Source organism: Caenorhabditis briggsae (genome assembly GCF_000004555.2).
Source record: "Caenorhabditis briggsae complete genome, chrIII, whole genome shotgun sequence".
Taxonomy (NCBI): domain Eukaryota; kingdom Metazoa; phylum Nematoda; class Chromadorea; order Rhabditida; family Rhabditidae; genus Caenorhabditis; species Caenorhabditis briggsae.
Window position 1 is genome coordinate 12,882,295 of NC_013490.2, and position 15,387 is coordinate 12,897,681.

At 36.8% G+C, this 15,387-nt stretch overlaps 2 protein-coding genes across 2 annotated transcripts in view; both read right to left on the reverse strand.

Moving 5' to 3' along the window:
* The window catches only part of CBG21228, a gene marked incomplete at both ends in the record, with an annotated part of 14,832 nt that extends 9,120 nt beyond the window's left edge, over positions 1-5,712 (reverse strand). The window contains 5 exons of the mRNA XM_045244565.1: positions 58-522; positions 2,161-2,531; positions 3,478-3,971; positions 5,166-5,445; positions 5,569-5,712. Of these exons, the coding sequence (XP_045097218.1) occupies positions 58-522; positions 2,161-2,531; positions 3,478-3,971; positions 5,166-5,445; positions 5,569-5,712 (1,754 nt within the window). The remainder of the gene's footprint in view (positions 1-57; positions 523-2,160; positions 2,532-3,477; positions 3,972-5,165; positions 5,446-5,568) is intronic.
* Positions 5,713-9,090: 3,378 nt separating this feature from the next.
* Positions 9,091-9,599, reverse strand: CBG26064 (the record flags this gene model as incomplete). Its single annotated transcript, XM_045244566.1, has 4 exons — positions 9,091-9,144; positions 9,195-9,281; positions 9,459-9,515; positions 9,570-9,599. The coding sequence occupies 4 exons, from the start codon at positions 9,597-9,599 to the stop codon at positions 9,091-9,093; spliced, it is 228 nt and encodes a 75-aa protein (XP_045100385.1).
* Positions 9,600-15,387: the final 5,788 nt, after the last annotated feature.

The window sequence follows — 15,387 nt, forward strand, 5'->3', positions numbered from 1 at the left end:
TAATAGTCCTCATCAATCAAAAGTGGCTCAATAACAACGAGAATCTTGTGAACATACGGGCGAACCAGGTCATCCAGTTTGTACAGAATTCGATCGATAACCTTCACCATCAGATGTCGTTCTTGATCCTCCAACGACGGTGACATCAGGAGTGGAAGAATCTGATTGAAAAGGGGTCCAGCACCGTACTTTCTGGCGTTTTCTGTGATCTTTCGAAGTCCCGACTTCCTCATCGGCGGTGTTCCGTTCTTGATCTTCAGCAGATGCTCCATGATCTCCCTCTCGTTCTTCTCCTCTCGGCTCAACGAAGACTCGTCCACATCCATCAGAAGTTTGTCGAAATACTGCATATCGTCGGGTTTCAGAGGTGGAAGTTCGGCGTTTTTCGGTTGAGTGTCGACTAGGCCACCCACGCCCTTCTCTCCGACACCGTCACGATCCGGAGTGCCTGGCATGTAGAATCCACCAGCGCCGGCGCCGCCCATTGGTGTTGGCGTGGCCATTAGTTTGCGAGATGGGGTTCTGGAAATATTGGGCATGTTTTAGGCTAATCTAGGCTAATTTCAGGCTATTTTTGGCCAATTTAGCTCTCTAAAACCTCTCAAATCCGCATTAAACCTACTAAAAACCCCCAGAAAAGGTTTTCGGACAAGAATTCGGTTATTCTAGAAGGTTCTAGACTATTTTAAGGTCATTTAAATTGCTTCTAGGCTATTTTAGGCCAATTTTAATGATGTTAAAGTCGATTTGGAGCCATTTCAGGCTGTTTTCAAGTTGTTTCTAGGCTATTCTGGGCAAAATAACTCTGAAAACCAACTCAAAACCATCTGAAAACCCATAAAACTTGAAAAAATCAGCGAAAATCGACATTGTTCAAAATTTTGCTTGGGTGGCCTAGTGGGATTATGGACGAAATTCTCGGAAAATCAGCACCAGGGTTCGATTACACTCGGTGGCAAACTTTTTTTGCTTTTGTTTTGAGCAAGTATTTGGGGGTTGTAGATGGTTTTAGGCAATTTTAGGCCATTATTAGGCTATCCTAGGCGAAAATTCCGCATATTTCCAGGCATTTTAGGTCAATTTTAGGCTATTTTGAGTTGCTTTTAGGCCATTTTAGGCAATTCTAGGCCAATTTTGGCGGTTTGAAAGTCGATTTTAGGCAATTTTGGGTCAACTTTCATGATATAGAGCTATTTAAAGTCGATTTTTAGGCTGTTCTAGGCCAATTTTAGCTAATTTTCCGGTCGTTTGAAGCGATTCTAGGCTATTTTAAACCGTTTTAGACCAATTTCCAGCTCATCTAGCTCGATTTCAGGGCAGTTTAGATCAATTTTAGGCAATTTTAGGTCAATTTTAAGCTTATCTAGGTCAATCTAGATCGATTAAAAGTTCATCTAGCTTAATTTGCGGACAATGTAGGCCAATTTTAGGCAATTTTCAGGTCGTTAGGAGCGATTGTAGGCTATTTTAGACCAATTTTAAGCTCATCTAGGTCAATTTAGATCGATTTTAGGCTATGTCAGGACGATTTAAAGCTAATCTAGCTCAATTTCAGGGCAATTTAGATCAATTTTAGGTTATTTTAGGCTCGTTTTAGGCCATTTTAGGCAATTCTAGGCCAATTTTGGCGGTTTGAAAGTCGATTTTAGGCAATTTTGGGTCAACTTTCATGATATAGAGCTATTTTAAGTCGATTTTTAGGTTGTTCTAGGCCAATTTTAAGCTCATCTAGGTCAATTTAGATCGATTTTACCATAATCTGGGTCGATTTGCGTGTTGTAGAGCTATTAAATCAATTTTTAGTCTGTTCTAGGTCAATTTTAGGCGATTTTCAGGTCTTTTGGATAGAGTCTAAGCTCATTCATTCAAGTCAATTCTGAGTTATTTTAGGCTGTTTTTCGGTCCCTAATAGGTCATTTTAGGCTATTCTAGGCCGATTTTAGGCCGATTTGAAGCTCATCTAGGTCAATTTGGATCGATTTTCATGATGTAGAGCTATTTTAAAGTCAATTTTCAGGCTGTTTTAGGCCAATTTCAGGCAATTTTCAAGTGGTTTTGATCGACTCTAGGCTAATTTCAGTCCGTTTTAGACCAATTTTGAGCTCCTCTAGGCCGATTTCCGGGCGCTTTAGACCAATTTTAGGCTTCTCAAAACCTCACCTCAACGGAATATAGTTCATTGGGGGCACGAGAACCTTGTATCCGGGCGGGAACAACGATTCCAGCTCCTCATCGGTCAATGGTCGATTCCGATCGTCAATCTCCTTCTCCCAACGATAAATTTGCATTTGTTCGGGTGTCATCGGTATCATATGGGGCGCTGGCGTCTTCATGCCCATTGCTGCAGTTCCGATTGGCGTTGCTCCTCCTGGTGTCATTGCTCCGATCGGGGTCTGTGAGGGGTGGCTTGGAGTGAACGATGGGGTTTGGGCGCCGGCGTGGAGTGGCGTAGCGGCAGCGACGTTTGGCGTTTGAGACGGTGTCAGGTCCCAGCGAGAACGACGTTTTGAGGCGGATGGTGTGTCCTCGATCTGGAAATATATATTGCTCAGATTAGAATTTATAGCAAAAATAGGGGGATTTTCAGGCATTTTTGAGCCGAAAACCTGGATTTAAGTGAATTTAAGGCTATTCTAGACCAGTTTTCAGGTTTTTTTGGGTCTATTTTAGACATCTTATGTCAATTTAAAAAATTCCGGATCAGCTTTTCGAATGTTCTAGACCAATTCTAGACAATTCTAGGCAATTCTAGGCTCTTTTAGGCTATTCTAGGCCAATTTTAGGTTATTCTGGATTGATTCTGGACTAGAAACTAGGCCAATTTTCGAGGGTCTATTCGAAGCAATTCTAGGCTATTTTAGGCCATTCAAAGCCTAATTTAGCCTAATCCGTGCTGATTTCAAGCTAATTTAGGCAGGAATTTCGAGCTTTTTGGGGCATTTTCTAGACAATTCTAGGGCGATTTTTAAGTTATTCTAGACCAAATTTTGAGAGATTTAGGTTATTTCAGGCTCTGCTAGGCGAATTTCAGGCTATTCTAAGCCTTCTTTAGGCTGCTCTAGGCCAATTTTTACGCGAAAATATGCCAATTTTTGAGCTGTTCTGAGGCCAATTTTTCGAGCTTTTCGGGGCATTTTCTAGACAATTTTAGGCCAATTCTAAGCTGTTCTAGGCCAAATTTTAGGCTAAAATAAGCCGATTTCGAAGCTTTTGAGGTGATTTCTAGGCTGGCTTTTTAAGTCTATTTTAGGCTTTTGTAGGTCAATCTAGAGGTTGAAAAAGCCAATTTTTCGAGTTTTCAGTCCTATTTTAGGCCGTTCCAGGCGATTTTAAGCCATTTTAGGCTTTTTTTAGACCAATTTTCAAGCTATTTTCAGCCATTCTTGGCGAGATTTTCAGGATATTAGACTTCTGAAAATCGATTTTTAGGCACTTGAACTTTCAAAATACAGGATTTCAGGATTCCAAAAACCGAACCTTAACATCATCGGAAGCACCACGTGCCGGTGTCTCCATTCCCCATCCAGGTGTCATTGATCCATCGTTCAAATCGGCTTTCGGCGTCTCATCCCATCGATTTCGTCTTGGAGTCTGAGCAGCTGGCGTCGATGACCACTTATCGATAGAAGGCGTCGCATCGGCGGCTCCAGTGGAGTGAGCTGGCGTCTCATCCCAGCGAGCTGCTCTTGGAGTCGCCGCCTCGGCACTCAGACTCGCGAATCCGAGACGTTTGCGTGGCGCGGATCCTTGGGACGGTGTAGCTGATGCGGCTCCGAGGTTCTCGGAGGATTCTGGCGCTTCTGTGGCATCCCAACGGCCTTTCTTCTTCTCTGGCTCCCGGGTGACGTGGAGCTCTCCGGCTTTGGCTCGATCCGCGAGCTCTCTCTCGACACGACCCTTCTCCTCGTGATAACGCTGATCGCGCATCACTTCCGCGTAGCCGCGGTTACGGTTGTCCGGCGTTTGATCAACTGGAAAAAACATCGATTTTTAGGGTAAATTTGGAGCTGAAAATCTGGTTTCGGAGCATTTTTAGGGTTTTGGAGAGCATTTTTCCAAGCAAGATCAACTGGAAAAAGTCGATTTTCAGGGTAAAAATATGGAATTTAAGCATTTCTGGGTCAATTTTCACTCAATTTGTAGCTAAAAATCTGGTTTTGGAGCATTTTTAGGGTCATGGAGGGCATTTTTCAGGGATTTTAGATCATTTTTGCTCCAATTAAGGGAGTTTTGAAGGGGTTAGAGTCGATTTTCGGGTGGAAAATCATGATTTTCAGCACCCCGGGACCAATTTTTAGTCAATTTCAAGCTGAAAATCTGGTTTTGGATTATTTTCAGAGGCTTGGAGAGCATTTTTCCAAGTTAGATCAACTGGAAAAAGTCGATTTTCAGGGTAAAAATATGGAATTTAAGCATTTCGGGGTCAATTTTCACTCAATTTCAAGCAAAAAATTTGGTTTTGGAGCATTTTTTCAAGCTAGATCAACTGGAAAAACGATTTTCAGATTGAAAAAAAAATGACTTTTTAGCATTTCGGGGTCAAATTTCACTCAATTTCTAGCTGACAATCAGGTTTTGGAGCATTTTTCAGGAACTTTAGATCATTTATACTTCAATTAAGGGAGTTTTGGAGGGGCTTAAATCGATTTTTGGGTGAAAAATCATGATTTTAAGCATTCGGGGTCAATTTTCAGTCAATTTCAAGCTAAAACTCTGGTTTTGACCGGTGCTAGGACCTTTTTGAGCCCTAGAGAGCATTTTTCTGAGATTTTACAATTCTTAAACCAATTTTTCTCTCTAAAGATCAATTTTTTAAGAAAAAGCTTGATTTTTCGAGCTAAACATCTGGTTTCGAACGGTTTTAGGGCCTTTTTTGAGCTTTCAAACGCATTTTTCTGGGATTTTTCCGATTTTCAGACTCAAAATCTGGTTTTGGGAGCATTTTTGTGCCCTGGAGAGCTTTTTTCTGGGGGTATCAAGTTTCTAAAGTTTGAAATTAGGTCAGCACGATGCTTAGAAGGGTTTCAAACTGTGGTTATCAGCCTGAACCCCTTCAAGACGTTTTGAAGAGAATTTCAAGAGTTTTTCTAGTTTTTCAAGCTCAAAATCTGATTTTGAAGGTTTTTAGAGCTATTTTTTGGGATTTTAAACCGATTTCCACTCACCAAAAGCGTCGGCACGATCCGGCGAGATCTGTCTTCTCATCGCTCGCTCGTGGTACTTGGATTGGCGCTCCGCGATGGTCTTGGTGCGAGTGTCAGCGAATGGATCCGTGTCTTCTGAAGCCGCAGCGACTTCTTCGATGAATTTGTGTGGCTGGGAGTAGTTGGTAGCCTTCTTCTGTACTGTTGGCATCGAGTCCTCGTCCACATCGTCTTCTTCTCCAGTTCCGATCGAATCGAGATACCCATCACGGCTCTCGCCACGAACACTTCCATAGACGTCCTGGAAAATGGGTTTTTAGATGCGAAAATCGAAAAACAAAGGTTTTGGGCAGTAAAAATAGCTAGAAAATGATGTTTTGGGTCTCAGAATAGCTAAAACTCGATGTTTTGGGCTTAAACTCACTGTATCAAAATTTCCGGCTGCCCCAAACGCCACTTTATTCCCATTCCCCTGGTTCTCATCGTTGTCCTCGTTGGCGGCGGCACGCTGAGCAGCGGCACGCTTGCGGTTGAGCTCTTGAGCGTATGCCTCGCCGGAACGCGACATTTTTCGCTGAAAATCCGATAAAACTGTGCTAAAAATCGAGAAAAAAAAGTGACAAAAGGAGAAAAATCGGGCCAGAAACATGAAAAATCGACAAAACCCCATTTTCGGGTCAAAAACTAGCGAAAAACGATAATTTTCCATCCTTTTTATGTGAAAAATCACCGTTTGAACAATTCTCTCACTCTGGAAATCGAAAAAACTCAATTTGAAGCTGGAAAAGTGTTAAAAATAACTAAAAAAGTGTCGGAAAACTAAATTCGAAACAAAAAAACGAGAAATGGGTCAACGATCGTGAAATGCGCCAGTAGAATTGTTGGCGCTTTTCTTTCGAAAATTGGGGGGAGATTCAAACTTGAATAAAAATCGAGGAAAAAAGTAGAGGAATTCAGAAAATTAGAAAAAAAAGACACATTTCAGCAAAATTTTAAATAAAAAAATCTGAAATTTTTGAAAAAAAAAACAAGGTGAAGGGATGGAAATAAAAACGTTTTAATTAAACTATTTTTTTGTGATAAACTGGAGAAAAAAGATGAGAATCTACAGAAAAAATGACCCAGTGCTTTAGATTTTGTGCATAAAAGGCTAGAGGAAACAGTGGGAAACCATCATCATGGCTAGTAAAAGCACTCAGGAAAGCATTGGTTTGAAAGAGCTTTCAAAGCTCCAAGAACAAAAGATGGCTCATCTGCAGTTTCTTCTACTATTACTCCAACAACCGATCCTTCTACTGTGGCACCAACAACTGTTTCTGCTGAAATTCTGTTAAAAAACACCGGATGGACCCAAGCCGAAACCGATGTAGTCGTTAAGTATCTCACTTCGCAGAATGAAGTCGCCATGAGAACCTTATCAATGAAATCCAGGACTTCAAGGTTATGTTTTGTGTGTTTTGATCCTTTCAAAATTCTCCTGTTTTAGATAAATTTGATCCGAGTCAGTATTCTTTTCACTTCACTAGGATGCGGACTATCGGTACTCTTTGGTATGCACATCAGCGACCACAACTGTGTTGGCGGATACATAATTCGATTTATTAAGTATTGGAATATTCATAGTTTCTGGAGTTGTTATTTTCGTGAACCAGCTTGAAGACCTGTTCTGTTGTAGAAAGCAAACATGCGAAGATGGAGTTGGCGTAGAAGGCCAAGTTGAAGAAAAGACTTTTTTCCCACGCTTCTTCTATTTTAAATATGAGAATTTCAGATTGTCGCCATGCTTCCGAAAAAGAAGACTCGGAAAAGAGATGTGTCGAAGCCAACGATGGAGGGTCCAGAGAAAACGCCAATCCAGCTTTCCAAACGTATTTGATTAATGAGGTTTAATAGTGCAACATGGGATGAAGAGAGTATGCATTCTACCGTGACGGTGTACAACGCTAAATGTCACTCTGCGTACAGCTGTCGTCCTCGCCTTTATGTATTCAATCAGGCGCCCGCTCCAGTTTCGCCCGCGTGGCTCAGTCGGTAGCGGCGCCGCACTTTTAATACTCGCCTCGACAAGTTCAACTCCTCGAGGGGCATATTTAATCAGAATTTCGAGAATATTATTTTTTCATGTCCCCCCACCTTTAATAGGAACCGAGATAAATTGGCTCCAAGAGGACGGTATGTGGGGGTGCCACTCAAATTGTCTTTTTTTTTGAGCCCTACGAAAAGCTGATAGAGTGCTACAATAGTCGTATGGCTTGTGATAATTTCGTCGAAGAATATGAGGTCCAAAGTTCCAATACATATACTGCTGCTAAAAAATTTAACAGTGCCCAAAAAATGAGCAATGGGATGAGTGTTTTTTTCAAGGCAATCGTTAGAATTATGGATGAAACCTATGATCGATTTGATGAAATGGTTTAACGTTTTGAGGTTAATGGATTTTCTAATAACGTTCTTTTCATGATAAATATCAAAAACTTGCCAACTACAAAATGATCCATGATTTCTTCTCGAAAACTTCTCAAGCCGACTTCTTCAACTCTGAATTACGAGACAATGGAGTTGCCTGGCGCATCTACCCTCCAACTCCTTCAAAAGGTTCCCTCTACCCACGCAACGACACTCCGCTATCCCGCTCGGCGCGCGCACAGTTTAAATTTAGTTTTGAGTGATTGCGAGCTTGGATTTGGCTCGTGGTTGTTCTAGGGACCCTTTTAAGGATTTCAAGTGAGTTTGCTTGAATTCTAAGCTTGTATTGGTTGTTTCTTTCTAACTTGTTCATAATAAACCGATTTTGTTACATTTCTTGTTGATTTTCTTCTATTTTATCACAGGAACCTGATACCCCGGACATACCGCGGGCAATTATGGTAATTTCTGAAAATCACTAATTTCTTTGATCACTCAATTTTTGTTTTTCAGTAATACGAGCAATTGATAATGCCCTAGTATTCGTAGAACGAATGATGCCTTTGCCAAACTCTGCCAAGAGACGGGCCGACAAAACTTTCACAAACAGGTGGCAATGGATGGGATTGGACACTATTCCATAATATGAGCAATCGAGTCAAGACAATGAAAAAAGAGAATCGGAAAGGAGAACAATTTTTAACCCCTATTATCTCATTTGTTTCAAAAAGTGTTCAACTAATAAAATGTGTAAAATTTCAAATCAAGCATTTTGTCAGTTTACAAAAAAATTAGTATCCATTTTAGAAACTGAGATATGCGCATTTTAAAGTTAACACGGACAGTTAGAATGTTTCTCTCCAAAAATTTGAATTTGTCTCGTTGAGAGCTTTAAAATAAGTATAAACATGCCTATATTCTAGAGATTTTCAAAATTCTGCAGAAAATGCGCTCTATTGAGAAAAATCGAAAAATGGTCATAACTTTGTTCGTTTCAAAGATAAAAGAGTGATTTAAAAAGCGAAAAAACGTGAAATCTGAAGAGCTTCAAAATTATCACAGTTTTGTTAGAAATATCTTTTTTTGAGAATGCGCTCCAGTGATAATTAATTTTTAATAGACGTTCAAATGGAAAACAAACTAAAAATTTGAATTTGTCTTGTTGAGAGCTTTAAAAGGAGTATAAACAAGCCCATATTCAAACGACTTCCAACAATTTGAAGAAAATGCGCTCGATTGAGAAAAATCGAAAAATGGTCATAACTTTGTTCATTTTAAAGATAACAGAGTGATTTAAAAAGATAAATACGTAAAATTTAAGAGGCTTCCAAACGATAAAAATTTCTTGAAAATTTCCAAAATGCGCTCTATTGATAATTTACGTAAAATGGGTATAAATCTGTCTGTTTTTAAGCTAGAGGCATGAATTTGGTGTCAAAATGTGTAGATTAAATATTTATTCAATTCAACAACTTTCAAAGGTAATTTCATAATTATCAAGAATCCTTATTCTTCTTCCCGATTCTTTTTTTTCATTGACTCAAAAAACCCAGTGACTGCTGTGGTTGTAGCGTTTTATCAACTCTTCGTTTGGCTGAAAAACAAACTGGCTAAATAAAGAAAATTGTATTCTATAAGAATTACCATATCCTCATAATTCGGAAATGGTCTGAGAACGACTTGAAGGTATTCACCGGTTTCGTCATAGTTTGCAATTCGTGAATCATTAGTCTGAAAAAAAAAATCAGAAGTTTCAACCATAATTCGCTGATGCTAGGTTCTAAGCTTGAGTATGTGGGTTCATAACGAAACTACAGTAATCCGAGAATGCGAACTGACCATTTCAACATATCGAAAGTGGGCTTCACTCGCTATTCTAATAATTTCCGGGAGAACAGCCTTACTTACAGCCCATCTACATTCATTATCGTATTTTTCGAGTGTGGCAATCATTTCGGGTACAGTCTGAAAAACCTTTGTCAAAGGAGCAAAAACTGAAACGCCTTCTTGAAAGCTCACCTTTCCAATATGATATTCTTTGGTTTCCATAATTGTGGTCACCAAGAACACCCCCTCTCCCCTCTTTTCATCTAACCTACGCTTTTGATTTAGAGATCTCCGAGATGTCTACACACAATTACCCAAAAATATCGTTTTTTTTTAAATTAAAAAGCAACTTCCAAAACACACTTTTTGCCGAAAATTTTCTTTCGAAGATGTTCAAATCGAAAACAAACTTAAAATTTGAATTTGTCCCGTTGAGAGCTTCAAAACGAGTATAATCATGTCCATATAGAAGCAAATTTCAAAAATTTGAAGAAAACGCGCTCTATTGAGAAAAATGGAAAAATTGTCATAACTTTGTTCATTTTGAAGATAAATGAGTGATTTAAAAAGCATGATACATGAAATTCTAAGCGCTTCAAATTGATAATAATTTTTCAAAACGTTTGAAAATGCGCTCCACTGATTGTGAGGAACATCGAAAAATCGCTTTTATCTCTCTTTTTTTGCTGAATATATTTGAAATTTTCAGAAATCTTCAGACTCTTCCAACAAAGTCTACGGTACTTCTTTGGACATTCGAAATTCGGTAATTTTCAAAAAGAAGGTATGAATTTTCAAAACTTTCGGCTGGGTACTGTATTACGCTCTTTTTTCAGGACATCAATAAACTACAAACTACAAAAAGCCCATGTTCGGTCGTGTCAAGAAAGCATATGAATCAATGAAAGAAATGCTTTCATACATGTTGTGCTGTCTCATTTTTCTAAAAATGAAATGGTAGATTTTGGATCTTAATAAAAGTCTTATTTTTCTATTTTATCTGAATCTGGAATTTTCAAATCGAAATCTAACTGGAAATTTGAGTTTGTCTCGTTGAGAGCTTTAAAATGAGTATAAACATGCCTATATTCCAGCGAATTTCAAAATTTGCAGAAAACGCGCTCTAATGAAAAAAAACCGGAAAATCACCATAACTTTGTTTGTTTTAAAGATAGAAAAGTGATTTGAAAATCAAAATGCGTGAGATTAGAAAAACTTCAAAATGATTATAATTTTGTTGAAAAACAACTTCTTTTTTGAAATGCGCTTCATTGATAATTTTATGTAACAGACGCTCAAATCGGAAACAAACGACAAATTTGCTTTTGGCTCGTGAAGAGCTTCAAAATGAGTATAAACATGCCTATGTTCGAGCGAATTCCAAAGCTTTCAGAAAACGCGCTCTATTGAGAGAAATCGAAAAATCGTCATAACTTTGTTTATTTTAAAGGTAGAAGAATGATCTAAAAAGCAAAATACGTAAAATTTGAAGAGCTTCAAGATGATCACAATATCGCTAAAAATTTTTTTTTCAGAAAGTTCGCTCTATTAATAATTTATGTAAAACTGCCATAACTTGGCGAGTTTTTGAGCTAGAAAGATGAATTCGATGTCAAAATGTGTAGATTTCTGCCTATTTCGAATGGGTAACAATTTTTAAGCGAGAGACGCAGACAGTTAGAGTGTCTCGCTGTCTGCGTCTCCTTAACTTCAAATGGCTATATCTTGGCTTCTGGTATAGCTAGAAAAGTGATTTTTGGCGCAAAACACTTCTAATTTTGGCTTGCTTTTAAAAATTTGAAGTATTCTGTAAAATTCATTTTTCTAGCTATACCAGAAGCCACAGTATTATTATTTATAGGTGAAGCTAACTGTCTGCGTCTCTATCTTTTCAGGAATCAATGTTCCAAAAAAGTTGTCAACTACAAAAATGAAGTTCTAGATTTTTTCTGTCATTTCTGAAATTTTCAGAGCAATCGGAGAGCTAATAGAATCTATTTTTGTCAAAACTGAAAAAAAAATGTCTGCGTCTCCTTTCATTCAGTTCCAGCCACCTCCCATTATATAGATCTCATTTTCTAGATAATCCACTCAACCGGTTTGGTTTTCGATTTGATACTTTCCTTTTTTTTCAAATTTCGAAAAGGGAAAACGATTTGAAAAAAGGGGAAAAGTAGTAAAAGTACTAGTCGCTTATCTAAACAAATCATCAGTTTTTCTTTCTTTCTAGGCTAGAAAGGGGAAGAAAAAGGTATAAAAGTAACACGATATTTGATGATTGGTTGCTTCGATGAAATTCTGAAAGTGCAATCTTTGGTTTTTAGATTTTTTGAAATTTTTGAAAAATTTTTTTTTTTCAAATGTTGCCGGCCGCTCAAGTAATCCCGCGCGCCCCCCCCTTTTATCATCATCTTCCACTCCTCTCTTTTTAAAGTGCGCGTTTGGTGTAGTGGTCTGCGCAGATGTCCAAAGAACTGAAGGTTTTTTGGTTCGACCCCACCATAGGTTTTCTTTTTTTGCTTTTTGTTTTAATAGTGGAAAAAAAATTTAGGCACTTTAGAAACATTTTTAGACTCTTTTTTTAGGCTCCTTTTTATGATGTTTTTTTAGTTCAATATCGAATTTTTGTTTTTGAAATTCGATTTGTTCCCCTGCGTTCTGTAGTTTGTGTTCAATTTTTGAAAAAAAGAAAATATAATTGCAGTTTGTGACCGAAAACAATAAAAGGCAAAACCACATTCATAAATAATTTTTTCGGTTCCACAAAAATTGTATTTTTGAAGATTCTTAGTTTGGGAGACGCAGACAGCGTCCCAGAAAATATCGCTAGGAAACTCTTTTTTTTGTTACGTGCACACTGAATTTTTCGAAAATTCGCCGAAATTTGAAATATTTTACGCCAAAGATCACTTTTCTAGATATGCTAGAAGCCGAGATATGACTATTGCCGAGATATGACTATAGGAGAGACGCAGACAGCGAGACACTCTAACTGTCTCCGTCTCTCGCTCAAAGTTTTTAAAATATGATGAACTAGGCAAAAATCCACACATTTTAAGACCAAACTCATCTTTCTAGCGCAAAAACTGGCCAAGATATGCCCGTTTTACATAAATTATCAATAGAGCGCATTTTCAAAATTTTCAAACAAAATTGTTTTTATACTCATCTTTAAGCGCTTTAAATTTTATGTATTTATCTTTCAAAATCACAATAGTATCTTTTATTTGTACAAATTTATAACGATTTTCCAGGTTTTTGTCAACAGAGCGCATTTTCTCCAAAATCTGAATTTCGCTCAAATATAGGCATGATTATACTCATTTTGAAGCACTCAACAAGCAAATGCGAATTTTGCAAAGTTTTCGTTAAAATATCATTTCTCAAGAATTTTCCAAGAAATTATCAGTAGAGCGCATTTTCAGAAAACAGCGATTTGAATAAAAAAATGTTATAATTTGCTAGCGCTCGAAATTTCATGTATTTAGCTTTTAAAATCACATTTGTATCTTCAAAATGAACAAAGTTACCACGAATTTTCAGTTTTTCTCATTAGAGCGCATTTTCTGCAACGTTTTGAAATTTTCTTGAATATAGGCATGATTATACTCATTTCGAAGCTTTCAACGAGCCAAATTCAAATTTCGCAAAGTTTTTGTCTGGTAGAGCGCGATTACCAAGAAAAAACGAAAAAATCAAATTTCGATTTTTTCAAAAAAAAAATTTGTAAATTTTCGAATGTTTTCTCTGATCTCTCTAAACTCTAGCTGAAAAAGTGAAAAAAGCTTCTCTCATAAATCAAATGAAGGGCAACAGTGGCGCATATGCAAAACGCGTCTTCCTCAAGTTTTCACTTTTTTTTTCGAAAAAAAGATAAATATCTCACACTTTCTGATTTTCTCACCCTCCTATTATATAATAACTCAACTAGTTCGTTCTATTTTTTTAACAAATACAAATACAACAAAAAATTTGAAAAAATGAAAAAAGTGAGGAACTAGACTTTGTGGGATAAATAAACAAATAGATAGAGAAGAGAGGATGATCTATAGCCCCCCCCCCCCCCGGCCCGTATAACTTTAAACATTTTGTGACCTAGTTATTTATCCTTGGAACATTTAGAGCTATCTAGTTTTGCTCAAAAAATGTTTTTCAAAAAAAAAATTGTTTTTTGAAAATTTTTTATCCCGAATTTCGCTGGAATTCACAATAGAAGTCGTCAAACATTAATAAATAAGGTTTTTTGAAAATGGAAAAAAAACTACACATTTTGACACAAAATCCATGTTTCTAGCTCAAAAACTAGCCGAGTTAGAACTGTTTCACATAAATTATCAATGGAGCGCATTTTCGATTTTGTTCCCAAACAACATTACTGTTGTTTTGGAAATGTTTTATTGAAAATGTTTTATTTTCGCGAATGTTTTATTGAAATTTTTTCAAGCGTTTAACATAAGTTATCAATAGAGCGCATTTTCAAAAAAATGATTTTCTGAGTAAAACTAAGTTAATTTCAAAGCTCTTTCAATTTTACGTCTCTCAGTTCAAAAATCACTGTTCTATCATTAAAATGAACAAAGTTATGACAGTTTTTCTGAATTTTCTCAATAGAGCGCGTTTTCTGAAAATTTTCAAATTCGCTTGAATATAGGCATGTTTATGCTCATTTTGAAGCCCTTAACGAGACAAATTTGAATTTAGCAAAATGTTTGTTCAGTGGAGCGCGGTTGCAAAGTTAAAATGGAAAAGGTAGAATTTCTGAAAATTATTAATTTTTTTCGAAAAAAAAACATTTTTTTTTTCGAATTTTTTTAAAATGTCATTTAAGCTATAAAAAAGCTAAAAATACTTTTCTTTTTCTATTTTTCCCCATTTTTAGCTATTCATAAAACTTTTATAGACCTTTAAACCTCCATAAAATGTCTTTTTTCTAGATATTCCAAAAAGAATCTGAAACTGGTTTTTCAATATAAATATATATTGTCAATAGGTAAGTAAAGCTTCTTTTTATTTTTTTTCTTTTTCTCTAATTCTCTCTCACTTTCCCTTTTTTTTCAGATAATTCCAGTTCATTTCCTTCTTCTTCTTTTTAAATTAAATTCGTTTTTTTTTCATGGTCCACTAAACTTTTAACTTCTTCTTTGTGATAAGAAAAAGTGAAAAGAACGTTTTTTTTTCTTTTCTAATTTTCTAGAACATTCTTAAATTGACCAATTTTCAGTTGCTTCTCTTTTGTCGTCTAACAGAAGGCCTCTTCACTATACTGTTACTTTGAGTCTAATTATCTCGGCTGTTATCAGAGATATCAAAAATTTGTCAACTAAAAAAATGTTTGCCCTAAAATTTTGCACATTTTATTAATTAACACTTTGTTGATACCGTTACTGGCTTATGAGATATACGCGCTCAAAGAAATCATACAAAATAACCTCCTTAACAATGCGATTTCATTAGAGCGCGTTTAACTCAAAAACTAAAAAAGCTATCAAAAAATTATAAACAAATAAAATATTTGTCATAACATTTTACACATTTTAGCAATTTTCAACTTTTTGTTATCCTTTACGAGAGTCGAGATAATTGAGGTCAAATATAGCATACCCCAACCCCACCTCCTCCCCTGTTGTCCGAGAAGGTGCGCTTTCTTTAAACGCGTATATCTCAAAAACCAAATAAGCTATCCAAATTTTGTTAACAAACTAAACGTGTAGAATTTTATGCTTTATATTTTTGTAGTTACACATTTTTTGCTAACTTGCCTAGTTTTTAAGTTAAACGCGCTCTAATGCACTACACGCTATGAAAGTGCGCTATGGCCACAGATTGACTCCCGTTCATCCATTCTTTTGCTAACTTTTCACAAATGTTTCCAAGATCTTTCTTCTACATATTTTACCACAAAACGAACAAAAAACCACGGAAACTCGGCGCTGAGCAATATCCCCCCAATGTCTATTTGTTCAAAAAGTGAAGAGTCTCGAGATCCCACCACCCCAACTTTTGCCCCCCT